This window comes from Strix aluco, chromosome 3, assembly GCF_031877795.1.
Source record: "Strix aluco isolate bStrAlu1 chromosome 3, bStrAlu1.hap1, whole genome shotgun sequence".
NCBI classification, from domain to species: domain Eukaryota; kingdom Metazoa; phylum Chordata; class Aves; order Strigiformes; family Strigidae; genus Strix; species Strix aluco.
Window position 1 is genome coordinate 38,967,690 of NC_133933.1, and position 25,174 is coordinate 38,992,863.

The window sequence follows — 25,174 nt, forward strand, 5'->3', positions numbered from 1 at the left end:
GGCCGGGCCTCCCGGCCGGGGCTCCCCGCCGCTCCTCGCCGCGGCGCTCGGAGGGCCGCCCGCGGCCCTCCGAGCGCCGCGGCGAGGAGCGGCGGGGAGCCCCGGCGGGGGACTATTTCTCGCTACCGGTAGCGGAGGAGCACCGTCTTGGGGCGGAGTGGAGGGGCATCAGCGCAAAGACACTTCTAGAGGTTTCCACAGGGGTCACGGGCGCGCCTTCCGCGGCGGTTTCTTGGCTCCCTCAGGCTGCAGGCTCCGGGCCTGAGCTGGGAAGTGGGGATTCCCCCCCCAGCCCTATGGGGTGTCTGCTGTGCCAGCTTCATGCTGCGGTTCCCCCAGGGTTGAGAGTCATGTAGCTTTGCTGTCCTGAGGCTGGGTGTGACCTGGGGGGGGTCTGCGGCTGAGGAGGGGACAAGATGGAGGGCACAGGCTCTGCAGGGAGAGACAGGCTGTAGGGATCGTGTCAGGGTCTGGAAGCAAAGCAGCCCCGTTTCCCCCGTGGGAAACCAGTGTGTGGATACACCATATTAAGGACAATACAATAAACATAATGCCTTACCTTCCCCGTTGGGGCTGTGGGCACACAGGCCTGACAGCAAGGGAAGCTGGGGGTGGCATGAGGGGACCCGAGCCCCAGTTTTTGATTGTTGTTGCCTGGGGGTGCTGAGGAGGTGATGGCTGTGAATGATACAGCGCAAAGGGGTGGTGTGTTGGGGTGAAGGCCTACTTGGAAGGGTGGTGTAGGAGCAAGAGGTGGCAGTTCAGCTGTTCCCAGGCACAAGGAATGCTCCCAGGTATGTGTGCTGCAGGTCACTGCATCCCAAAACGTGCAGGTACATCCAGGTGGTGGTGGTCCCTTGCTGTACCCGGTGGGCAGCACCCCCATACCATGCTGACTGTGTCTCTGTAGCGGAGAGCCGCTGGGCCTGTCTGTGCAGGGGTACACACACCATGTCATACAGCCAGATGCTGGCTACAGGGAACCCCAGGAATGCCCAGGAAATGCTGGTGCCTGCTCCCTTTAGCCCTTGTCCCTCCCCTGTGGGGAGCAGCCCTCTCCCCTGTCGTGATGGAGACACACATACCCAAAGGGGTGTTTCAGTCTTTTTATAGAAAATGGCAACTGTACAGACAACATTTACACAGACGAGGGATGGGAAAGCCAAGGGAGAGGTCAGGCCTGCCCCTGCAGCACAGATGGGCAGGTAAGGCAGCCTGGGTGGGAAGGGATTTGCTGCCTCTCTTGCAGCCCACGGTGGGACCTCCTGTCACACAACCAGGAGGCTGAGAGAAAACTGGAAAAATCACCCAAAAAAAAAGAAAAAAAAAAGTGGGGAACAAAGGCAAGGAGAGGGGAAGAAGGGGGGGTGTGGAGACCTCCTCCCTCAGCCTAGCCACGGTGTTGGCTCTATGTGGGTGGGCCACGGATGTCCCTGGGATGGTGCTGCGCAGGGGGATGTGTGCCTAGCAGGGAGTGGGGATGGCGAGGCTGGCTGGGGTTCTCCCCATTTGCAAGTCTCACCAGCAGGAGAAGTGGTGCGGGATGTTTCCAGGCCCCCTGGAAGGAGAGGAGAGGAGGAGAGCAAGTCCCTAGGTGCCTTGGGGACAAGGGCAAGAGAGAGAATAACACTGGATACCAGCCTTCGATTCTGTCAGAGGAGGAGGCTGAGAATGGCTTTTGACCTTGAGCTGGGGAAATTACGCAGCGTGGGAGGCTGATGGACCTCTGTGAGATCCCGGGGGTCTTACACACACACAGCATGGGGAAGGAGAAGGCACATAGGCCTGAAGGCATCACACAGCCAAGCATGGCAGGAGCCAGGCCAACCCTGCAGGAGTGGAACCGTCCCTGGGTGTAATGTCTGCCGTGGCAGTGCGATTTGGCAGGGGCAGGCGTGAGGTCTTATCTCCCCACGGCGCTGAGGTGTCCAGGCCTTCGGAGGAGGATGCGGAGCTGTCTCTCGGCGTCCCTGCATCCTCCGGGTGCCTCTGCTAAATGAGCATTCGGAACAGAAAGGAGACGGCAGCTCCTAGAGCCAAGCCCAGTGACAGGAAAAAGGCCATGACGGCTCCAGCTGTCTCTGCTTCGTGGGCAAGCACTTTCCTAGGGGAGAAACAGGTGTCAGACCCGTCCTCGGGGATGTGTGCCCCGTGCCCTGCTGTGAGTTCAACAGGGAGATGGGAGGATGCCACAGAGGAGCCAAAAGCCATGCTCCTCTGCAGCAGAGGAGCAAGAGCAAGTCCACCTTGGCTCTAAGAGCCTGCCTCCACATTTTGGGCTTGTAAAGAAAGAAAAAGTGCATCAGGCAGGCTGCCCTGGAGCTCCCAGCGCCAGGGACACCCCTCCCCAACTCCTGCCCCCACGTGCCGCAGCCCGCCTGGCTGAGCCCCAGCTGGGAGATGGGACACTGGCAGTGTGGCGATTCCTCTCTGCACCTGCATCCCCTTCTCCAGATGCTAGAGCCGGGCAGAGCCAGGCTCCAGGAGTCGTGCTGGGGCTGGCGTCCGGGGCTGTAACCAACCCTTCCCCTGTCCCCAGCTCTTACTCACTTGGGCCCAAAGCACATGCAGAGGCTGGCCAGGTAGCCATTGGAGATGGAGAAGAAGATCATGAAGATGATGTACCAGGCGTCATGAGAGAATACAACAGGCAGGTAGTCACGAGGTTGCACATTGCACAGCATGAAAAGAGGGATAAAGATGACGCGGAGGGCCACCATCACTGGCAGGAGGCAGCTGTCCTTCCCAGGCTGGGAGAAAAACACAGATCACTGAGCGGCTGAGAAGCGGATGTTCCCCATCCCACGGCATGCAGCAGGGGCTATACAGAGGCTGTCCCTACTGCACCGGGGCTGCAGAGGAGCCACAGGGATGGCAAAGTTGCTGAGAGACTTTCTCTGCTGCAACAAATCTCAGCATCACGGCCTGCTGCGGTAAGGAGTCCTAGTAGGCCTGAAAGTCCTATCCCAGCTCACTTGGAGAGCAGCAGCACTAGAGCCAAAATACTGAGCTGGGCTCATGAGTGACTGCTAAGCCCTTGCTGGAAACAACAGGCAGGCAGGCAGGAGAGCCTTGTGCACACTCATGCAATCTCCTCATGCAGCAAACCACTGTGCAGGACAAGGCTGGCTGAGGTAAATCCCCACTGGCACCTCAGGGCCTGCAGACTGGGTTTTAACCAGCTCTTCAGCCTCCTGTGCCACTCCCCAGCCAAGCGGGGCAAGATCCAGCAATCTGGGAAAGGGATTATGCTGGGGCTGTTTCAGAGTGCTGGGAAAAACATGGACTGAGTTACGGTCTCCTCGGATCCTGAGTCCCTGGACACGTGAGACTGGGATGAAGAAAGAGGCGGCATGGTTTCTCTGTGTTGTCCCTGCAGCTGGGACCAAGGCAGCCCCTGGTATGAGACATGCCTGGCTCTGTCTGGGGTCCCCTCAGTGAGGTGCCAGGGTCCCAGATGACAGGGCTCACTGGTCTGGGGGTCAGAAGAGACCCACAGCTGCCTCGGGAGCTGCTGGGCTGGTATAGCCACAGGACACTTCATGAGCTCAGGGGGAAGCCGAGGTTAGGCCAGCTGCTGTGTCTGTGGGCAAACTGGCAAGAGCAGCAGCCTCTCCTGCTTGAGGAGGAGAAAAAGGACTGAGCGGGGCCCCAACCAGGGAAATGAGGCCCAAACCACACGCAGTCAGACTTTCCACACAGCCTTGTTTTGGAAACGTCTCCTGCTGGGTCATCCCACCACGGAGGCTGCGGCCTGGACACAGGCAATGCGGCTCATGGCCAAGGCTGAGGGCAGCCAGCAGTGATGGCCAGGGGAGAAGCAGCTCCAGGCCATGGAAGCCAGGCCTGGACAGACCCCATGGCATGTGGTGCTGAGGAGCTTCTCTAAACAAACAGCCTGAACAATACAGGGGGAAACAGCACTTGGGGGGTGGGTGAAGGGGCAGGAAGAGATACAGACAGGACAGCCCCCTTCCTCGCCCACCCCCATCACAGCCCCAGCAGCTCTGAGCCAGGCAGGGGAGATGAGAGCAAGGGGACACGGCAGGGGACAGCTCTGTGACCCACATGGCATGGCTCTGCCCTGCTCCCAGGACAAGGCTCTTTAAAGCATCTGTGTCCTGTGCTGAGGCCAGAGGTTTTATTTTGGGCTGCCCCGTCTTTCACCCTCTTTCCCTGCCGCCATCCTGTCTCACTGTTTGCATAGCTGGAGTGAAGGTTTGTTTACAAAGAGGCTGAAATGGAAGAGGCAGCTTCATCCAAGCCATGCTGAAAGAAGGGTGGGAGGAGGATAGGACAACACTGTGGTTCTCGGCTCTGACCCGTAAATCTCTGCTTAGGACTTAAAGCCAAGGCAGGAGTCAGCTCTGCACCTCCTTCCTGCTCCAAGCCATGGATGGCAGCCCCAGTGAAAGCCGTGACCAAGGGGCCTTGGGGTGGAGACTGCCTGGGTATTTGCTCCCTGCCCCACACTCACCCATGTGAAGAGGGCAGTGAGACTCCGTCCTGTCCAGTCAAAGACATTGAAGAGCAGGAAGCAGGAGACAGGAATGAAGTAGAGACCTGCAGAAGGGGGAGAAGGTGACTGATGAGCTGAGGGTGCCCCAGGCCCTCCCACCAATTGCACGAAGACTGTCTTTCAGGTGTAGGTTCTCCTGGTTTCCCACTAAGGGCTGGAATAGTTTTCCAGCCAGGCTGGCGTCTGCATCCAAACCATCACACACAGTAGTTTCCTCTTTCCTTCAGGCATACTGTATTGGGTTTGTGTGACAAGGTTTTGGTAGCCAGGGGGCTACAGGGGTGGCTTCTGTGAGAAGCCGCTAGAAGTTTCCTCTGTGTTGACAGAGCCAATGCCAGCCAGTTCCAAGAGGGACCTGCTGCTCCCAAGGCTGAAACCACCAGGGACGGTGGTAGCGCCTCTGTGATAACATATTTAAGAAGGGGGAAAAAAAAACCTCTGCAAGGGCAACTGCAGCCAGGGAGGATTGAGAATATGTGAGAGACACAACTCTGCAGACACCAAGGTCAGTGAAAAAGGAGGGGGAGGAGGTGCTCCAGGTGCCAGAGCAGAGATTCCCCTGCAGCCCGTGGTGCAGACCCTCGTGAGGCAGGCTGTGCCCTGCAGCCCATGGAGGTTAATGGGGAGCAGATCTCCACCTGCAGCCCATGGAGGACCCCACACTGGAGCAGGTGGATGCCCAAAGGAGCCTGTGACCCTGTGGGAAGCCCAGGCTGGAGCAGGCTCCTGGCAGGACCTGTGGCCCCATGCAGAGAGGAGCCCACGCTGGAGCAGGTTTGTTGGCAGGACTTGTGACCCTGTGGGGGACTCACGCAAGAGCAGTCTGTTCCTGAAGGGAACTGCAGCCTGTGGGAAGGACTCATGTTGGAGAAGTTCATGGAGGACTGTCTCCCATGGGAGGGACCCCATGTTGGAGAAGGGGAAAAGTGTGAGGAGTCCTCCCCCTGAGGAGGCAGGAGCGGCAGAAACAACGGATGATGAACTGACCACAATCCCCCTGTGCTGCTGGTGGGGAGGAGGTAGAGAAATCAGGAGTAAAGTTGAGCCCAGGAAGAAGGAAGGGGTGGGGGGAAGGTGTTTTAAGACATAGTTTTTATTTCTCCTTATCCTACTCTGATTTGATTGGTAATAAATTCACTTTCCCCAAGTCAAGACTTTTTTGCCCATGATGGTAATTGGTGAGTGATCTCTCCCTGTCCTTATCTTGACCCATAAGACCCTTTTGTTATATTTTCTCTCCCCTGTCCAGCTGAGGAGGGGGGTGATAGAGTGGCTTTGGTGGGCACCTGGTGTCCAGCCAGGGACAACCCACCACACATACCCACTACTTCAAGCCCCACTTTCTTTGCTCCTATTTACCTTGTTCCTAGTTTCCTCCTACCCCACCCCATCCCTGGCCACACTTACCCCATCTGTTTCCCTCTCCGAGGACAGTGGACACCTTAGCTGTGATGGAAGGAAAGACGCCGATGGTGACAGTGAAGACGAAGCAGACAGACACAGCCATGACCCAGAGCTAGGCAGATGAAAGAAAGAGGCTGGTACCAAACACAGGGCACGAGACCAGTGCAGGGCCGGTCTCCTCTCCCCATGCTCTCCTACAGCTGTGCCCATCCCCTGAGACGAGGGGCAGGGCAGGGGTTGCTGGCAACTCACAGACCTTCTTAAAAATCGCAATGACCGAAGGCTTCTCGTCAGGGTTCTGGATTGGGATGATCTTTGAGTTATTCTGCTCCATCCCATTAGGCTCGTCTGCAGGGAGAGACACAAGTAGGGCATAGCAGACCCCAGAAAGCTGAGATCTAATTTAAGTCCTTCTGTCTCATTCTTCCTCTCAGCTCTTCCTCTTTTTCCTTCCTCTTCCTCCTCTCAGACCCTCACCTTTCTTAATCAGGTCTCTCTTGGTCTCCAGCTCTGCATTGTACACACGGTACTCTGTCTTGTCCTTCATGGAGTAGTATCGGAAGAAATCCTGCAGAGAGACAGCCATGGAGAACTCAATTCATCCGTAAGGAAAGAAAGCTGCCAAGGGCTGTGTGGTAATAGCAGATGTGGGCAAATCCAACATGGGAAAAGTATTCCTTCCACTTATGCTTGATACTGATGCTTTCCTGCTCACCCAGGGGCTCGTTTCCACTGCACCCCAAGGATACTGGGACAGCTGAGGTGGGAAGTATCCCAGAGAGCTCCCTTGGGACAGGGGAGAGCTTGCCCTGACCCAGGAAGCAGAGGCTGGTTGGAGCCCAGGCTGGGGTGCTAGTGGGCCACAGTCCTTGTGCTGTGATGCGCAAAGGTCCCATGTCCCCACGCCCTTCCCCACCAGGATGACAAAGTCTCACCATGCGAGGCAGAAGGATGTAGGAGAACATTGCCAGCACGATCGCCACACAGGCTGTGGTGAAGTAACCGATGAAGCTCTCAGGTTGCTGGGCACCAACTGGGAGCACAGGAAGGGAGGAGACGCGGAAAAAGGAAGATGATGAGGGCTGAGAGGAGTGAGACCCCGCTGCCATCTCCCACCCAACCCTACAGCATGACCCCAGCACATCCTGTTGATAGCAGTACTCTGGGAAGGCCCTGTCACCCACCGAGCAGGGACTACTCACTGGCAATACTGAAGATCATCGCCAAAGCGGCAAAGGTGCCTGCCAAGCCCTGCCCACTCATGATGGGAGCTGTGTAGCTGGCAGGTAGGAGCCCTGCCAGCCCAAAGAGGCTGCTCTGGAGAATGGCACCGAAGGCTGCGAAGGGGAAAGATGAGCAGAAATGAGTAACCAAAGGCAAGGATGGACTGCACCTCTGTGGGGAGCCAAGGCCCCCGCCCTGCAAGGCAAGGCAGGTCCCCCTTGTCCTTGGCTCTCCCGCAGTAAGGTTCATGCTTTTCTCTCAGAGATCAGTCCTAGCCATGGGCCTGTGCCCCTTTCCTTCCCCCTCCTGCCTCACTCACAGTTGATGAAGACGATGCTGATCATGGTAAAGACGAAGAAGGGAAGGGGCTCCATGGCGACCTTCACCATGATTGCAGTGACTAAAAACACCAGCCCAATGGCCACCAGGCTGCCCGAGATGCGGATCTGCTGGGGAATCCTGAAAGAGAAGATCTCAATGAGGAAAACCCAACGCCCAAAAGCCTGTGAGGCTGGGGCCAAGCTCTTCCATGGGAATCCCAGCCAAACCCCAGGACAGGAGAGCGGTGTTTTGCCTTTGAATTGACTGAACGGGCTGTGGCTTGGCTCAGTTCCAGGCCAGGAGGGCGGGCCAGGGCTGGGCGGCCCTATGGGGGCTGGCAGGGGCAAGGATGGGGCAAGGCTCACCGCTGGTGGATGAAGGAGTTGAGGCAGGTGAAGATGAGGAGGGGCACCATGGCGCAGAGAGTCATGAAGTTGTCAAACATGGACTGCAGGTAGGAAGGGGACAAGGCAGCCTCACCAGTCTCGTTTGAGAAGTGGCTCGTCTCCTCCGGGTCTGCAAGACGGCTGATGAAATACTGCAAGGGAAGGAGCCTGGTGGAGCTGAGGTGGTGCAAGGCCTCCCCCCAGCACACTCAGGCCGCCCTTGTCCCCCCATCAGCCCCAGGCCCACCCCTCCTGCCACCTCAGCACTACTTGTTCCACCCAGGTCACCCACGTTTTTGTCTTCTGCGTGCAAACGCAGGGGCTCTACGCTGTGCCATGCTGCCACAACTACACCATGGTCCCTAGATGTGACAGGGGACAATTAGTGTCATGGGCAGCAGCGGGAGGGAAGTCCTCACCTCCCTGGCGGTCATGAAGAAATTCCATGGCAGCAGCGTTCCCAGCCCAAGGATGAAGAAGATCAGCCAGACAGCCTTGTACCTGCGGAGGGGACAGAGCGGTTTGGAGTGGGACGCTGAGCAGGGCAGGGAACAGGTATCGCTTCTGACTGTCCCTGACCACACAATGGGAGGCACCAGGAGGAGGAGGGAGGACAAAATTTATTGCCCTGTCCCTGCCCCACAGCCCCTGCTAGCCTGGGCTGCTGGAGGAGATATGGCATCGCAGAGGGGCTGTGGGAGGCCTTCCCCGTGGAGGGTACGAAGGTGGGCGCAGGCTGTCTGCTCCTCAGCACGTGGCACCCAGACACACAGTGGCTGTTGCCAGAATTGGGAGGGAGTCACGCACGCTCCCCAGGCATGTCGCAGTGCTGGGGACTGTTTACAGCCCGTTTGCTATGGAAAAGCTGATGGAGAGAGCATCTTAGGGAAGGGACAGCTCGGTAGCCCAGTGAACGTGCAGGAGAGGGGGTCCCCCAGATGCTGGGTCCTCCTGTCCTCCCTCACCTCCTGGTATCCTGGATGTGGCCCCACACTTACACCAGAGCCCAGCATTACCTATCTTGGGGCCCGTCTCTTGCTGTCATCTTGTGCGGCAAGAGTCAGCACAGGTCCCAGCAAGTCTCGTGGCTGCTCTCCGTCTGGAAAGCAAACAGAGAATTTTATGGGGGACTGAGGGACGCAGGCCAGGCAGGGCAAGTGCTGGTTTTAATCCTCTGGCTGTGCTGTCAGGTAAGTGCTCCACAGTACTGGGAGCCAAACAACCGGCAAATAGCAAAAGCACAGCACATTAGTTTGGAAACCTGCAGTTCAGAGTCCTTCAGCCGAGGGGCTGTGACACTCGGCCTTATTCTGCTGGCCGGGGGACACCAAGCCTTCCCTCCGAAAGGGAAACCGCTTTCCTGAGATGCCGAGGCTGCTCAGCGCCGGCTGCCCAGCTGCTCCGCGTCAGGCTCTTAAGGGATTTGTGAGCCTGAAGCTCTCTGCCCCCAATCCTGGGGCTGTGAGCGAAGCATATGCGCAGCGGGCTGTGTTCACCCCCGCTGCTCTCCCCACCTCCCTCCAATGCCCGGGGCACGGTGGCACAAAAGACACATTTAATTCAGCAGCCTTTCCGGCCAGAACCACACGACCCCCCCCCCCCCCCCGTTTCCAATTCCAGTTTCCCTGGGGCTCTTGCAGCCTTCTCCTGGGTCACCTTGGAAAGCCAAGGGCATCCCTGGTACTGCTGTCCCCTCCGCAGCACCCACCGTTCCTTTTTCCCCATCGCCACCTGCCCAGCCCCTGCCACCACCCTGGCGTCGCCCTCCCCTCAGACAGCCCCAGAGATGCAGCTCCAGGAGCCCCGAGAAGGGACCTTCTCTCCCCGGTCCCCCCCTCCTTCCTGGGGCAGAGCGGGATTAGCCGCCCGGGAGAAGCCGCAGGCCTGCCTTGTCCTTTTCCAGTCCGGGCAGCGCAGCATGGGATGCTCCGGCACCTCTCCCAGGGCTTCATCTGCAGCGGGGCTCCCGGTGCTGAGCCCCTGGCCCCCCCGGGGCATGCCCCTCAGCTGCCTGCACTGCTGCCGGCTGCAGCATCCCTGCCTGCACCCTGCCAGGTGGGGTGTGGGAGGAGGCAGGCAGGAAGCAGCATGCTGGGATCTGTAGTCCCTGCCAGCCCCGGCATGCGTTAAAGGCAGCGGAGCCCCTTCCCTGTCGCAGGCACCCATGTGGGTTTGGGCACAGCTCGCCTCCTTCCCCCGCTGTGATCCTGTAGGTTGGGCAGTCTACAGCTAGGATGGAGCCAAAACACAGCCGGCAGGATGTGGAGAGGGATCTGGGAAGCCTGTTGGCTGCTTGGAAAAGCCAGAGCAGGCTGACAGGTACATCCACATGGGGCTGAGAGCCCCGCCAACCCAGCAGGTACCACCCCATGATGCTGGAGCCGTCTGCAGTGCTGCTCCCCTGCCTTCCCACACAGACAGCTCAGGGTATGACAGCTCCTGCCTTGCCCTTGTGAGCTGCCCAGACTTCCAGAGAAAACATCCCAAAATCCCCTCCCGGCAGCCTGCCAGTGCCTCTTTGGGCGGGAGACGCCCTGAGCCCTGACCCGGGATTAGCAGGGGGATCTGCAAGCACGACTGACACCCCCTCGCACACAGAAACCATGCCAGGGCCACTGCTTGTGTCTGAGAAAACAGATCTCTCCCCCAGACAGGCAACAGAAGCCCAGCTCCCCCAGCAGGTCCCCAGAAAGCCCTCAACACGCTGCCCCTTGCCCAGCCAAGCGCCCCACCAGGTCACATCGGTGTCCCAAGAAAGCAGGGCAGGGACTGACCCCACAGACATACCTGGGGAGGACAGAGCCAGGGAAAGCCCCGTGTTCAGCGTATTTGAAGGCAGCACGGTACCCCCTGCTTCCGCACCCCCCTGCTCTTGGGGGTGAGTGTCAGGCCCCGGCTCAAGTCACGGGGGCTGGGGCCATGTGGGTCTAGAGGCATCCGCGGAGGAGGAGAAGAGGTGTCGGGTACCACAGCTGGCACATGGCCCGGGTCCTGCTGCCCAGACGTCCAGGGAAGGGAGGAAGGGAAGGGTGTTGTGGAGGAGGTGGCAGGAGCCAGGGGCGTTGGGGAGGAGGCAGGGGGCATTGGGAGGGGGACTCAGGGTTGCTGGGGCAGGGTGCTGCGTGCTGCTCTGCCACGCTGCTTTCTCAGCCGCCTCCTGCTTCCGTCCGAGAGCACCCACATCCCTGCGTCAGGAGCCCGACCTCCTCGGCAGGCACTGCCCGGCTGCCCAGTCGCAGCCTCCTGCCTGCTCTGTTTGTTTTCTGTCTCACTTCGCTAAGTGCCTCCTAATTTTTTCCACAAAGAGCCAGTGCCTGCCAAGGGGTGCACATGGGTCAGCACTCATTATGGCAGGAAACGCGTCCAGCCGCCGGCTCTTACAAACAACCCTACAACAAACAGAAAAGGTCACACAAACAAACACCAGCAACAGGTGGCAACCTTACTCCCACCCAGCGAGAGCAGACCTACCGTAAGGGACCAGGGGAGGGAGGCCACCCTCCAGCCACAAGGCTGGCACAGCACAGCTCTAAACACCTCCTGTAGAAGTCTCCTGATGTTTAGCCCAGCCACCAGCTCGGTGGCTGCACAGCCTGGGGGACAGGGAAAAGGAGGAGTGATGCAGGGCCTTGGCATAAGGACAACCATTTTGTTCCTGGGCATGGAGCAGTCTGTCTTAACCCCTCGGAAGCAATGTGTAAGCGGAAGGAGCAAGATAACAAGGAGTGGGCTCAACAAACCACAGGCTAGCACTGCTGAGCAAGTACAAACATGAGATGGCACAATTTTAATTGCCTGTTCACACTGCACAAAGCCCTTGACAGACACTAAGTGACACCTGTGGTACTGGGCCACGCACAGTCCCATTGCCGGCCAAGCCCTGGGAGCCCACGGCAGGTCCAGCCGTCACCAAAACCAGCTAACCTCCGCAGAAAAACTTGCACTGCAGGACAGCCACACCTGCAGGCAGCCGTTTGTCACCGGGCTTCAGAGATTTCCCTACCTCTCCCTTCCCACGCATTGCCTTTTCTCCTCCTTCTGCTGCCTTCACCAAAGGCAAGCACAATGCGTGCTTGGCTTTCCACTCACGAGCGATTTCACGGTGCCAGGTAGGCATGCTGTGGGTTTACACCCAGAAACACCATCTCATTAAAGAAAAGCCCTTTACGCCACACCAAGCATAGCACCATCCTTGCAGTCCCTAGACAAGGGGCTGCTGTCAGGCCTGATGGCGAGCACCCTGCACCCTCCTGTCGCCACTTGTAGGGGATCAGTTTGCAGGGATAAGGTCAGCACTTCCTCCGAGCGCGGCCAAGACGGGGCAGGACCAGGTGCTTCACCAGGCTTCACCTCATCCCCTACATCCGCTCGCCCCCCTGGGTGACACCGGAGCCCTCCCAGCAGGAAGGCTGATCTAAGGGCTCATCGAGATTTACCTGCGGGCAGGGAACAAGCCCGGCATGGGTGTGCGAGTTGCACGAAGCCCTGCTGCCTGTGCCTCAGCTGGAGGATGGGAAACGCTTCGAGACTGCCCGTTTCATGAGATTTCACGTGAACTCTAGCCATGCCACTCACAGGTCCTACCTTGTGCTGGGCTCCGGGGAACCAGCCTCCTGGGGCAGCGTCCTGCTCGCCTCCACCTTCAGCCACCAGGTTCAAGGACATATGCTTGTATTTCACAAGACGTATGAGTGTGTGCAATTGTGCACCATTACCACAACGCTGGGACAAATGCAAGCCCTCCCAAAATAAGGGCAGGTGCCCTGTGTCAAATTAGAGGCCGGTCTGGCTCAAAGCTTGTCTCCATCAGAGGGCGAAAGCAGATGCCAGAAAGGGTAAGAATGGCACAGGCATAGACTAACGCCCCAACTGCTCCCCCATCCTCCAAGCCGGGAGGGACATACTGTTCATGTGTTCTGTAGCCCGCAGCAGGTTTCACTTCTCTGAAATCCCTGCTTCCCCCTCTAACTCAGGAGCCTCTGAGTGATGGCAGCATCTCTCCTCACACACAGCGCCTCGGCCGGGGCTCCCTCACCCTCGCCATCAAAGGGTGGATGAACATTGGAGTGGCTTCTCCATGCCAGCCATGGCTTTACAGGCCTGGATTGTATCCACCCTTTCGCATGTTTTCCAAACAGGGAAATTCTAGCTCACTTAGTCATCCAGGCACGGCTCCACACCTTCAGTCGTCCTTGTTGCTTTCCTCCCAACGTTCCCCAGCTCCTCTCGACCCTTCCAGGGACACTGGGGCTGGGGGCACACAGACACTGTGAGGGGGTGAGATGCCAATCTGAAGAGCAGCACAAGGCTCTCCTGCTTTGTTTCTGCTTTGTCACTCACAAAGATGATTCAAAGTGTTTTTATGCATACCGAGCTATCTGAAACAGCCCCAGGCCTTGCTGCAAGTGGCCAGCTCATTGTGTAATCTTGTTTGTAGATTTGGGGCTTCCCCCCCCCCCCCAATCTATCACTTGATATTTATCTAAACTGAATTTAATCTGCCTACTGCCCAGTGTTGTAATGGTCTTCTGTACTCTTTCTACCTGGCACTTGTCCTCATGAACCCGAGTAATTCAATCACCTCAGCAAGCCCTGTCATCTCATCGCTCATTCCCTTTTCCAGGTCACTCTCGAATGCATTGGAAAAAACATGGGACTCAATGCAGAGATCTCTTTCTACTGCAAAAACTGACCGCTGACTCCTACACCCTCCTTCCTGTTTTCGTACCAATTACAGAGCCATGTGAGGACCTCCCTTTTGACCAGCCAGTTCTCTTAAACACTGGGCTGAAAGCCCTGGTTGAATGTTTTTTGGGAAGCAGCGTAGGCACCATGAGCCCAGAGTCCCTATGAAGCGCTGCCCCAGCTCGGGGGCCCCTCAGCAGGAGCACAGACACCCAGGACACACAGCAGATTCACTGGTCAGCTTTTCCCTGAAGTTCCCTCCAGCCCTTCTTAGAAATGAACGTCACATCTTCCCCCCCTCCCAGTCCCGGGGGGCTGGGGCAGTTGTGAATGAATGACTAGAGGCCACACGTGACAGCCAGCCAGTTCACCCTCCCTTTCCTTCTTGTGGACATCGCTTTGCCCTAGTGACTTGTTGCTGTTTAGCTTTGCTTTCTAACCTGTCCTCTGTGGATGCTCTGAGGAGCCCCCCAAGAGAAGGTGGAAGAAACTGCTCAGGCTCTTCTGGAGTGAACAAAGACGCAAAAGCTGCATCTGGATTTTCTGCTATGGCTCTCTTCCTCTGATCCTCCATCCCTCCAACAGACTGCAGCAGGCTTCCTACTCCTGGTGTGCTTTGTGAGCAGTTTTCATCAGAGAGCTGATGATAGCACTTCCTATTATTCTTGTTCTTCTCCTTTCTGAGCCCTGCCTCTCTGCAAACAGCCTTGCTGCGCTGTCCACTCCCCCCAGCGCTGCTGGTGCCTGCATCCTGAGGAGGGAGCTTACCAGGGGAGCAGGATGGGGGCATTTCTGCCTCCTCCCTTGCCTTGCTGCCTGCAGACAAACCCCTCTACATTGCCAGGGCTTGGCAGGCATAAAAAACCTCCAGCAAGACAGCCTGTGCAGCACCCTCACCCCACAGAGGTGAGGGTCCCTGGGCAATGTTTCTGACCTGATTCACCTTGCTCCCTCCACTCCTCCATGGGCAAAAGGAGAGGCAGCTCTAGACCCTCTTGTGGCACTTGCAGCCACCACACAAACTCCCCGCAGAGCAGGAGCTACGGAGGGTGTCCTCGCTCCCAGCACCCACCACCGGCCGTTATCTCAGCTGCTGGGTGGTGCAGGGGGAACAACATTCAGTCCTGTGGTCTGTTTTGAACTGTGCACACCAGCCAGCTGCAAAGTCCCTTATCTGGAGAGTTCAGGGAACCCTGAGAGGCTCCCCAAGGGCCCTCGCCCCTGGCAGGTACAGTGACCTGGACGGGCAGCAAATTCCCCAGGGCCTGGCAGGACTGTAGTACTGTCCCTGCAGGGCTTCCCACCAGGGAGAGGGGAGTGGGCAGTGGTGGGGCAGAGACAGCCCTAAAACTACCACAGGTAACACAGCTGGGACTCTTCTACCCATCACCAACTCCCACGTGGCCGTGGGCATCCACCTCCCCACTGGGGCTGCTGAGTGGGTTTCTGCCCTGACATATTGCTGATCAAATACCAACAAGGGGACCCTAGTGACGCCAGCCCCATGTTGAACACACACACCTCCCTCCTCAGCACACGGCGAGTGCCCAAGCCCAGGCACACCTGGTCCCTGGCCAGAGAAAACCCCTCCAGGCACCCATGCAACTCCCTAGAGTGAAGATGGGTGGTCCTGCTGCATGAGGGACATTTTAATGTCACAGCAAGAAGCTTACCAGAAGGGCAGGTTGGTCCCAGACCCTTGCTCCTGGTCACTTCAGTCCACAGGACTACAGGGACGGTGCAGCCCTGGGAGAGGCAGGAAAAGCCCGGCAAATTTTTGAGCACTCGCCCGCTCCAAGGCCAGTGGTTTGGGGGTGTAGGAGGAGATACAGCGTCCTGGGGGGCAGGAGCTAAGGGGGGGTGTAATTTCTGAGGAGGTGTCAGAAGGGGAGAGATAAGCTGCTCTCAGGAGCCTGTATGCAGAGACAGGATTCGCAGGGGCTCCTCCTGGCTTCCCTGATGGCACCCACTCAGGCCACTCCCCCCAGGGGAAAAGACTATCCCCTCCAAGCCACAACCCTGACCTGGGGAAGGAGGCATGTTTTTCCAGGGCTAGGTTCAGGCTCCATTTGTTGGAAATTTAGAAAAATAAAGACCCTTTCTCCCAAGGGTGGAGGAAGGGATTTGCTTGGGGCTCCACTCAATGCAGCTGCAGAAACCTCCAAAAACCCGCAGAAACTACCTCCAGGACCTGGATGGTGCCTCCAGGCAACTTCCAGCTCTTCCAGGGTCTGCCTGCAGGTGGGGAGGGGCGGGGGAATGACCCACTGGGCAGGCACAGAGGTTCCCACCAATCTCACACCGCCTGGCCATGGCTTCCTGAGGGACCACCATGGGTTTGGGGGAGGGGGGCCTGGGGATGCTTTGCCCCAGACCTTCATCCTCACCCGGCATCCTCTGCAGCTGGAAGCCCCCCTCAGCCCACGTCTGCAGGGCTGGTCCAAGCCCCCCGGGGGTGCTGGCATAGGTGCTGCCTGGCTCTGCCCAGGGGCTGCGGGGAGGCGGGGTGCTGTGGGAAGGGGTGCTCCCATGTTGTTGGCCTGGGGGCCGCGGCAGGAAGAGGCACAATGGGAGGAAGCCACGTTTCCGCTTCCGAATAGAGAAAACCTTACAGGACCCTTGGGGAGAACAACCGGACACCACTAATGCAAAAATCAGCTGGGAGTACAAGGAGCAGCCAGAGGCAGCCCCAAGCTGGGAGCGGGTCCTCCTTGCATGGAGGAGCCTGGGCTTGGTGGCACAGGCCACCTCGTACCCGGACAGCCATGCACAGAGGACAGAGGCAATCCCAACCATGCCACAGCTCTGCCTGCCTGCAGCCTGGCTCTCCCGCAGGCAGGTGACACTCCTTATTTCCACCCAGTCAGGTGGGAAGAGGCATGCTTCCTGGTGGGCTGGGGAAGTGCTTAGGTAAGACCCCCTGGGGCACAGCTGCCAGATGTTTCTCTTTTGCTTTAGTAGCTTCCCACCACCCCCCCCAGTCACGCTTGGGCTTGCTCAAGAGCAATTCCTGTCTGTAGAGATGGTATCTCAGTCAGCCGCACCTTGGGCAGCAGCAACTGCACGTCGGAGGGATGGGCTGAGCCTACAGGACCATGTCCCCATTTCCCCCTTGTGTCTGCAGCTGAAAGGAGTGAAGGTGAGACCTGTGAAGAGGAAGCACACAGCAAGACAGGAGGAGAACAAAACAGCTCATGGCCAGACAAGTCTGAAGATAAGGACTTAATGAATGCATGGGAAGAAACCCAGGGGACAGTCTCATGGCTGGGGAATGAAAGAGGGACAAGACGAGTTTCTCCATACCCTGCCTTCTTCTGGGCTTGGTAGGGCCATATCTACAAGCAACATGTAGCTACCCTGAGGTCACTGCTCAGGGAGCAGTACCAGAGGGGTAGAGCAGGACTGCAGGAGGCCACCTGTCACTGGTGGTCCCCAGGGTGCTGGGACGGAGAGTGGAGAGGATTCCTCCTTCATTGCTTCATGTTCCTGGCCCCAGGACTGAGGTCAGAGCTGGCAGACCCAGGAAGGAGTCGGCCAGTAACAACACAAGGGGGCTGAGCACTGAGCAACCTGCAGTGAGGGGCTGGGGAAGAAGGATGGGAATAACTTACGTTGCAGCCGGGAAGTCCTCGAAACAGCCCTGCAGTGAGGGGCAAGGTGGGGGGGCTGTGAAATTATTGGAAAATTCAAAAGCCCCTCTAAATCCTTCCCCAAGTTACATATGGAGCGCCTGGCAGAGGAGGGTTAGAGGGCTCAGCTCAACCCCAAACACGCTTCCCCACCTCAAATGCCGCTCTGCACTTTATGGGGGCTGCTCTCCCCAAGGAGAGCCTAAGCCCAGGGCTCACTCACTCATCCCCAAAACAGGGCTGCTTTTGGAAGGGCAGGAAAAGTTGCCAGTCAACCAGCAGTGAGAGCACCTGCCCACAGCAGCCCCTGCCCGCTTCCACCCAGGCGCCTCCTGCCCCCCAGGGCACATCTGCCTCCCAGGGGAGAGGCTCTGTCCTTCCAGCTCTGGTTCCGTCCCATATGGAGCCCCTGCCAGATGCAAACGGGCAGAGCTGGCAGCAGGCAGGACCCTCAAAAGGCAAGAGCTGCCTGCACCCTGCAGCAGCTGCTGAACCACATGCACCTGGGCCATGCTGCCCCCGAGCCCGCACCTGAAACCCCCAAGCTCGAGCCTGAGCCCCCCAAACAGGTGGGAGAGCATCCCCAGTGCTGGACGGAGCGAGCTTTGCCCCCGCACCCAGAGGACTCAGCAGAGGGGCTGCAGCAGGCTGTGCTAGCGGGCTGGCACAGGGGCAGAGCTTATTTTGCCCCCACTCAGCAATTTTTCAGAGGCTGGGCTGGGCTGCACAGCTGCTTCCAATTTAGTGGGGGGCGGAGGAGTGAAACCAGAGCCAGAACAACAGGATCTTGCCCTGGTGTCATCATCTCCTCAGCTCCCAAAATTTGGAGGGGTGATTCCTTCCCGCTGACCAGCAGCCCCCTGGGAGAAGCTGGGACGGATGTGCAGGGGCCAGCCACCGCCAGGCCTGTGGCGGGTCAAAGTTGGCACCATCCTCTGCATGTCAGCTGTGCCCAGCAGCCGGGACAGAAATACAAGGGCTATTTTGGGTCCCCACAGACCAAAGTGGCCTTTCGCTTGCAGGCCAGCTCAGGAACAGGGGCCCTGGCTGACTCCTGCTTTCAGCATGAAATGTCTGCAGCCCTACTGGGAAAGGGGATGGTAAGCAGGGAAGCAGGTCTTGGTGCCCACCGGGGTCCTGTGCGGTCCCTCTGCCAGCTGCCTGTCCTGCCAAGATCCCACTTGCTGCCTGGACAGCCGCAGGATGTTGCAAACCCCGAACTGGCTTCAGCAGCTAAATGCAGCCATTTCACAATGGATGGGGGTACAGTGGCTCTGGTCCAGGAGGTGGGGCACATCTGTCACCCCCACACCCCCTTTGTCGCAGCCAAGGGGGACCCCATGATCCCTAGAAACAAAAGGAGAAGGGATGGATGCTGTGGCTGGGTCTGCTACCCCCATGTGCCCAAAGTCAGTCACTTCCAAAGTTGCAGCTATCTCTGAGCAGTGGGGAAAAGCTGTTCCCACAAGTCCTAGGAGTTGGGGGGACTCCAGGAGCCACACACGCCTGCACATTTCCCAGCTGATTTTAAATTAGGCTGAGGGGAAGATGCTGCCTGCTGAGAGCCATGTCTCCATTCCGTGGCAGCTCCAGAAGAGCCGTGTGGGCAGCACACAGTCTGTGGACCGAGGAATGGAAAGCCAAGGTGGCAGCACGCCATCAGCGGTGTGGAGCAAGCAAAGGACTTGGAGTAAACACCCAGGGCGGAAACGCCACCTCTGGCACCCTCTTCCCTCCTCCCTGAACAACTCAGCTTCCCCAAACGCCCTGGCAGAACTCAGGTCTCACATGTGGAGCCAGAGCAAGACTCAAGGCAGACACCTCCTTCGGAGGGAATAAATCAGAGCCCAAACCTCCCGCTCTCAGCACTGGCCTCAGCTAACCCACAGCAAACAGGAAAACCTTTATGCGAGTAGGATCAGGCAGGGACAGCCAACAGGAGGTGGGGAACTCACCCCTGTGTCTGCCCAAACACCAGCAAAACAGTCTCCCACACGACTGACAATAGTAAGCCTGGCCACAAGTTGGTAAAGGACAAGTCACATCTCTTCCAAATCCCAACCTGCAGATGCTGCTGCATCTGTGCAACCAGCTGACACTTGGTGTGCCACAGCCATAAGCATCCTTGGGGATGCCTCAGGTGGGCATGGAGAGCCTCACCTGAGAGCCCCCGAGTACACTGCTTCCGTTGAAACTGTGCTTTGGAGAGGTTGGTGTCAGCTTGTGGGCTCTGCCGGCATCCCAGCCCTTCCCACGTTAATTTGGGGAGCAGAGGAGATGAGGGCAGCTCTGAGACTCCCCACTGGAAGACCTAAGGGTACCATAGCCTCCATCAAGAGTGGGCTGGCCAACTGGCAAGGTGTCCTGCCGGAGCTTGCCCGAGTGTGTGAACACACTGGGATGCCGATGCACTCCCATGGCAATGCAGGGCAATAGGTAGCCCAGGGGCTGACCCCTGCTGAAGCAATCCCTTTCTGGCACACAGCATCCCCCTTGCAGCCACGGGAAAAGAAAAGAGAGGGACAGCTGGTGGCAGACGACTTGTGTTTGTTTATCAACAGCCAGGAAATTTACTGCTGTTGGGTTTTGTTTCTGGTCAAAGGCTCCTCTTTTGGAGCAAGCCCAGCCAGAGAGCCCAGTAAGGGGGAGTGCAGGGCCCTGTGGCAGCTCCCTCAACCCTGCCATGAGGCACAGCTCCCGCCCCCCCATCGCCTAGGCACCACAGTCCCGCTGCCTCCGGGGTAACAGCTCCATCCAGGAACGTGCCAGCAGATCAGTTCCCTGATGTGGTTCACCATGCAGTCACACCAGCCTTGTATTGCCACAAGGAGAGGGTGTGAAGACAGGAACGAGAAGCTGCAGGGGAGGGTGGATCGCTTCTTAATAACTTGGTTGTGTTACCCTTTGTCTGCCTCCACCCATAGTTAATGGATAACACTCTGGCTCTCATCAGGATGCCACAGAGACCTACCCAACCCCACTGGCCTCAGCCACAGCCTACAAACCTACAAACCCTGATGGGCTGAAAGCACCATGCTCACTGCGTGCCTCCTGCGGCAGTGCGCTCCCTGAGGAGGCAGAGGTCCTATCTGGAGCAAATACCATCAGGGAGCTCATCCACAGCACTAAGGGAGGATATCCCAGGCAAAAAAAAGGAATTGCCTCCAACTTGGTCCTGAGGCCAGTAAAAGACAAGGCCTGTTGAAGGCAGGGCAGGCAGGGCAGGCAGCTCCTTCAACCCTGAGCCCCTAGCAAGGACCAAGAAGGGAGCTGTGCCACCAGTCCCTCCTGCCTCCCCGAGCTGTTCTCCAGGGATAGTCCCCAAGCCTAAAAGGAGGAACCTCCTCTCACGAGGGTTTCCCACAAGCAAACTCAAATGGAGCTGCCCACCCCAAAGCCCTCACTGTCTCTGAGCTCCTCCAGGTGAGACAGCCCTCAGTCTCAGGTGTAAATCGGCTCCCTGTCCCTGCGTGGCATCGGTGGGTGGCTGTGCCAGGCGTGATGAACCAGGCAGGGGTGAGGACCATGCTCGGAGCCATAGCATGGGCAGCAGCAGGAGAAGCCAAGTGGAGTGGCCCAGGCAGGACACGGCTCTCCCCAGCAGCCTTGCAGGAGGCCAGGGCCATTTCAGTGGCAGGCCGGGGGAGCTGGTATGCATTCAGGTTGTTGATGGCTTGCCCTTGCCACAACAAGGCTGATGACCCAGTCCTGCTGCCATGACTCAGCCTTGGTACATGGCTGGAGCGGGCTGCTTCACGGATGGGAGGCCAACTGCATGCCCCTCCGATGCCACTGCTGCTCCCAACCCAGCCGTATCCCTCCCAGCTTTGCTCCTCTTCACCTCCAGCCCCTGCCTGCCTCCTCCCTCTGCAGCTTCCTGGACCACTCATTCCATGAATTTCCAGCTGGAAATTTCACAGCAAGGTGCTTTCCCATCAGACAAGTCCTAAAGGAAATGAAGTAAAGCAGATCCCACTGGCAGTGGTGTGGTGGGAAGAAGGCAAGAAGGCTCTGAGGAAATCTGTCTGATTTCCTGCTGAGTGCTTCTGCATGAGCCAGCAAGCAGGTAATAGGTCTCCTGCTCCCCTTTGGCTTCAGAGAAACCAGTTTCCAGGAGATGAAGCCTGACTGTGCTCACCCACGGCTTAACTAAGAGGCTGACAGAGAGCCTCGAGCACTGCACCCAGAATGCCAGGCTCACCGATCTTGTCACAGATGGTGCATGACAGCCACGCATAACCAGTGCTTTGAGGCTCCCCTTTCTCAGGGATCGGTCCAAGCCGGAGCAGGACCAAAATGTCACAACAGTGATGTTCTTCACACCACCAGCATCAGCAATGAAGTTACAAAGGGCTAGTGCTACCCCTACACAACAGCTTCCCTTGTCCCATGGGAGCAACAGCCCTCGTACACATTCCTCATGCAGCACCACAGCTCCTCTCCCACATGGGGACCCCAGAGCCCCTGTACAGCCAATCCCCTCACCAGGTCTGCAGGGTCTGGAGTGGGAGATGGGGTGTAGTGCTGCACTGCAACCTCAGCTGGGGGCAGTGGGGTCCCTCCAGACCACACATCCTGATGTAACCAAACTCATCCAGGGTCTGCCCCAACTCCGCACACTTGTTTCCCCACTCCACGTCTTGCACACTGTTAACCTAGGAAGCACTTATTCTTTATCGCACTGCTTAATCAAATCATCGTAACTGTGTGGCTGTTAATACCCTGACTCCTGCCCATCTGCAAATGCCTGTAGCTCACTTTGCATAGTGCTTTGCATCTGAGCTTGCTGGCAGCTGAGTATGAGTTAGTATGGTGATGCGACTCTGAGGGCTCGCAGTCCTGCAGCCCCAGCAGCGCCCGTGCTGGGCTGGCAGCCGTCACAGGGCAGAGCTAGGTGCTGGGGAGGCTCAGGAAGGCGTAGGGAGGTGAGCAGAGTTTGCACTGTGGGGTCAGTGCCGAGCTGGCAAGGACCACAAGCAAACAGCACTCTGCTGATAAGGGCGGGTGTTGCAGCTTCCTTAACACTTGCCAAGGACCTGGATGTTATGCTGGACAAAAACAACAGAGATCTACAGCTGACCTAGAGAAAGCACCAAAGGCTGCTTGTTGGCTTCCCAAAGCCCATACCCAGCGCCCTCCCATCTGGACAGGGCAGGCAGGTGCTCCTGGGCTCCCTCTGGCCCAACAGGCCAGTCCCCAGCTCTGCCTCTGCCAGCGGAGCTGGGAGTGGAGCCAGGCAGAGTGAGGAAGGTGCAGCGTGGGAGTGGGTGAACGGGTGCCTTGTCCTCTGTGACCTGGCTTCCCCCCCCCCGACCACAACAAGGAAGGAGACAGGTCATGCCAGAGCAAGAACAAAGCCCATGGCTCATCTTCAAAGAAGAAAAGGCTCATTAATACCTCCCAACCCAAGATAATGAGAGCAGGGATGCCATGATGGGGAGATGATGCCAGCAGTTAATTACGTAGCTTGGGGAGGAAGAGAGAAGAGGGACAGCTGCAGGATGGAGGTGCCACACTGCCCTGTGTGCTGGCGCTACATTTGCTGGTTCAAGCTGGAGTGAATTTCTTCAGCCTCTTCACTCCAGGCACCCGGCATAGTGTAGGCCCCGCCTCTTACCTGCACTAGCTGAGGGGGAACGGCCCCTCTGCAAACCATCTTCTGGGGCCTATGTTACGGCCCTCGGTGCCATACGGAAAGTGCCTTTGCTCTGTGAAGACCTTCCCAGTGAGTCAAGAGCAAGCCTACCGGTCTTTCTTTTTCAGGAGCAAAAGGCAACGGTGGGAGTAGGAGTGCTCCGGAGGGCACATGTGTGGTGTCTGCACTGCACTGACACTGTATCAATGGCCCATAAACTGCACTCAGACAATCACTGAACCTGAGGGAAAAGCATCCCTGCCTAGTCATGTCCTGAGATAGCTTTGTAAGGAAGGCAGGCTCGAGGGAGCCCAAGGCTGTCCGGCAGCTCACAGGGGCTGGCGAGCGGAAACGATGCCGCCAAGCCGGGATGCGGTGCAGGAGGGGAGTGGGATTTCCCGTGTCGGCATTCACAGAAGTCCCTCAATTGTGTCGGCTCGCAACAGGCAACTGAGGGGCCATCGGGCTGCTTCCTGCTTCAGAGCAGCCGGGAAGCGCATCCAGCTGTGGCCAACAGCTGCATGAATTCCTCCTGCAGCCCCTAGCCCTGGGGAATCTACTGGCCTCAAGGATACAGGCTCACTTGTCTGCGATCCCACAGCCCCAGGACTTGGCCGCTGCTGCCTTCCCACACAGCCCGCAGCTCCACAGCCCATTCCCGAGAGGCAGATGGGAGCGCTGGTGAGTACAGGCAGGGACTGTGTCGATCTGGCAGTATTAGCACCTAGCAGGGGTGTGAGGCTTAGATTTAACTAGAGGCTCAGCTTTAACGACAGGGGTGTGGAGGACAGCACAAAAGGGCTCCACACGGAGCTCTCGGCACTCCTGCCTGGACCAGGCTCTCCGTTAATGCGGCTGGTTTGCCCAGGAACGGAAAAAAACGGAAAAAAACGCTTACTGAAACCTTCCACCCCATCCCACAGACAACTGGGAGCATCTTCTGGAGCAAGACCTGAAGCAACCCCGGCCCAGCGGCGTTGCTGCCAGCCAAGGGGGCTCTGCCCCGTCGCTTGCACAGCAGCACATGGCGCCCAGCCCACGCGCCTTCCAGCGTGTCCCCGCAACGCGCTGCGACACGCCAGCAGCCGCTGTCATCCACAGACACGAGTGCTCAACGGCGATGCGCATCCCTGCAGCCGGAGAACGGCCGCACAAAACCCCTCGGTGAAGTCCTGCATCCCAGGCATCAGAGCATCGCCGCGCTTCGCGTCCCCAAAACCACACGCCCGGCTGCTCTGCTTCATATCCCCAAAACCACATGTTCTCCCCGGACCCCCCCTCGGCAGTTAAGTACTTGGAGTTGCCGTGCGAGAAAGAAACCCCCCCCCCATCCCAAAAGGCGGCAGCGTCTATGCATCACACACACACACACACACACAACCCCCCCGCCCCGAGCCGCGACCCACACGCCGCCTCCCCCCCACGCTGCGGCGCCGGATCCGGAGCTTGCAAAACCCCCCCGGCGCCCACCGAGGCTCCTAGCAGCGTTTCAAAGCTGCCGGGTGCCACGCACCCGGCAGCTTTGAAACGCTGCTAGGAGCCTCGGTGGGAGCGGGGTTTGCAAGCTCAGCGACTGTGAGCCAATACCTTCAATACGGGCGCCCACCGCTGCCACCCCGCTTCTCGCCGGCTCCGGCGCCTTCTGTCCCCGCCGCGGACGGGAAAGCACCTCCTCCCTCCCCGTTTCGCAAACTCCTCCTCTTCTTTTTGCCGCCTTCGGCGCCACGCGGTTCCCGCGTGGGGGAGGCGGCGGGTTTTCCCTCCTCCTCCCGCCTTCCCCCCCACTCCCACCCCTCTCCCAGGGAGAGAAGGGGGTGCCGCGATCCTCCGTGGGCAGCGGTAGTCACTCCACGGGTGAACCCACCTGCGCCGCGTCCTTCCACGCCGCGCCACGCCGCGCCGCTTACTGATCCCGGCCCTCCCTCCGGGCTTGCCCGCCCCTGGCTCCCCCCCCTTTCCGCGCCTCCCCGTTTCCCCACGCCCCGCGGCCGGCGGTGAATCCCCCGGCCCTCCCTGCCAGCCGTTTGGGCTGCTTTAGCAACCCACAGCCCCGGGGGAAGGAGAGCAATAGCGCCCCCCCCCCCCCCCACACACCTGCCCCCCCGGCTCCTGAGCTGCACCCAGCTCCGGGTTTGCATTAGTACCCATACACTGGTAAATATTATAGCTCTAAAGGGAGATATACATTATAATATGGCTCTAAATTGAGAGTGAACTCATTCCGTCTGCTAGGTCCATCGCTTGTCCCCAGTGCTACACCCTAATCTGGACAAAAAAACCTCTCTGCTGGCAATCACCACTTACAGGTATAAAAAATATATATTATATATATTATACATATATATATCAGGTTACAGAGAGAACTGAAGAC

At 58.3% G+C, this 25,174-nt stretch overlaps 1 protein-coding gene across 5 annotated transcripts; it reads right to left on the minus strand.

Annotated features, from left to right (window-relative positions):
* Window positions 1-1,092: 1,092 nt before the first annotated feature.
* SLC29A1 (solute carrier family 29 member 1 (Augustine blood group)) lies at window positions 1,093-24,736 on the minus strand. 5 transcript variants are annotated; one of them, XM_074818142.1, is made up of 13 exons: window positions 24,668-24,736; window positions 8,871-8,953; window positions 8,274-8,355; window positions 7,834-8,006; window positions 7,467-7,606; window positions 7,126-7,260; window positions 6,859-6,956; window positions 6,401-6,491; window positions 6,180-6,271; window positions 5,927-6,035; window positions 4,478-4,563; window positions 2,551-2,750; window positions 1,093-2,104 (listed from the first exon to the last, which is right to left on the minus strand). In XM_074818142.1, exons 2-13 carry the CDS (start codon window positions 8,897-8,899, stop codon window positions 1,993-1,995), a joined length of 1,347 nt encoding a protein of 448 aa, XP_074674243.1. In that variant the 5' UTR covers window positions 8,900-8,953; window positions 24,668-24,736; the 3' UTR covers window positions 1,093-1,992. The 5 variants fall into 5 exon arrangements, with proteins under 5 accessions (XP_074674243.1, XP_074674242.1, XP_074674244.1 ...); XM_074818141.1 differs by lacking the exon at window positions 24,668-24,736 and adding an exon at window positions 24,391-24,515; XM_074818143.1 differs by lacking the exon at window positions 24,668-24,736 and adding an exon at window positions 15,213-15,384.
* Between the last annotated feature and the right edge of the window lie 438 nt (window positions 24,737-25,174).

What these genes read in the sequence shown, in the direction of transcription:
- SLC29A1 (XM_074818142.1), bottom strand. Translation starts at nt 8,899, where the DNA reads ATGACAGCAAGAGACGGGCCCCAAGATAG. An exon ending in TCATTGCGATTTTTAAGAAG is followed by an intron (nt 6,036 to 6,179) that starts GTCTGTGAGTTG and finishes TCATCTGCCTAG; the next exon opens with CTCTGGGTCATGGCTGTGTC. An exon ending in TCACTGCCCTCTTCACATGG is followed by an intron (nt 2,751 to 4,477) that starts GTGAGTGTGGGG and finishes TTTTTCTCCCAG; the next exon opens with CCTGGGAAGGACAGCTGCCT.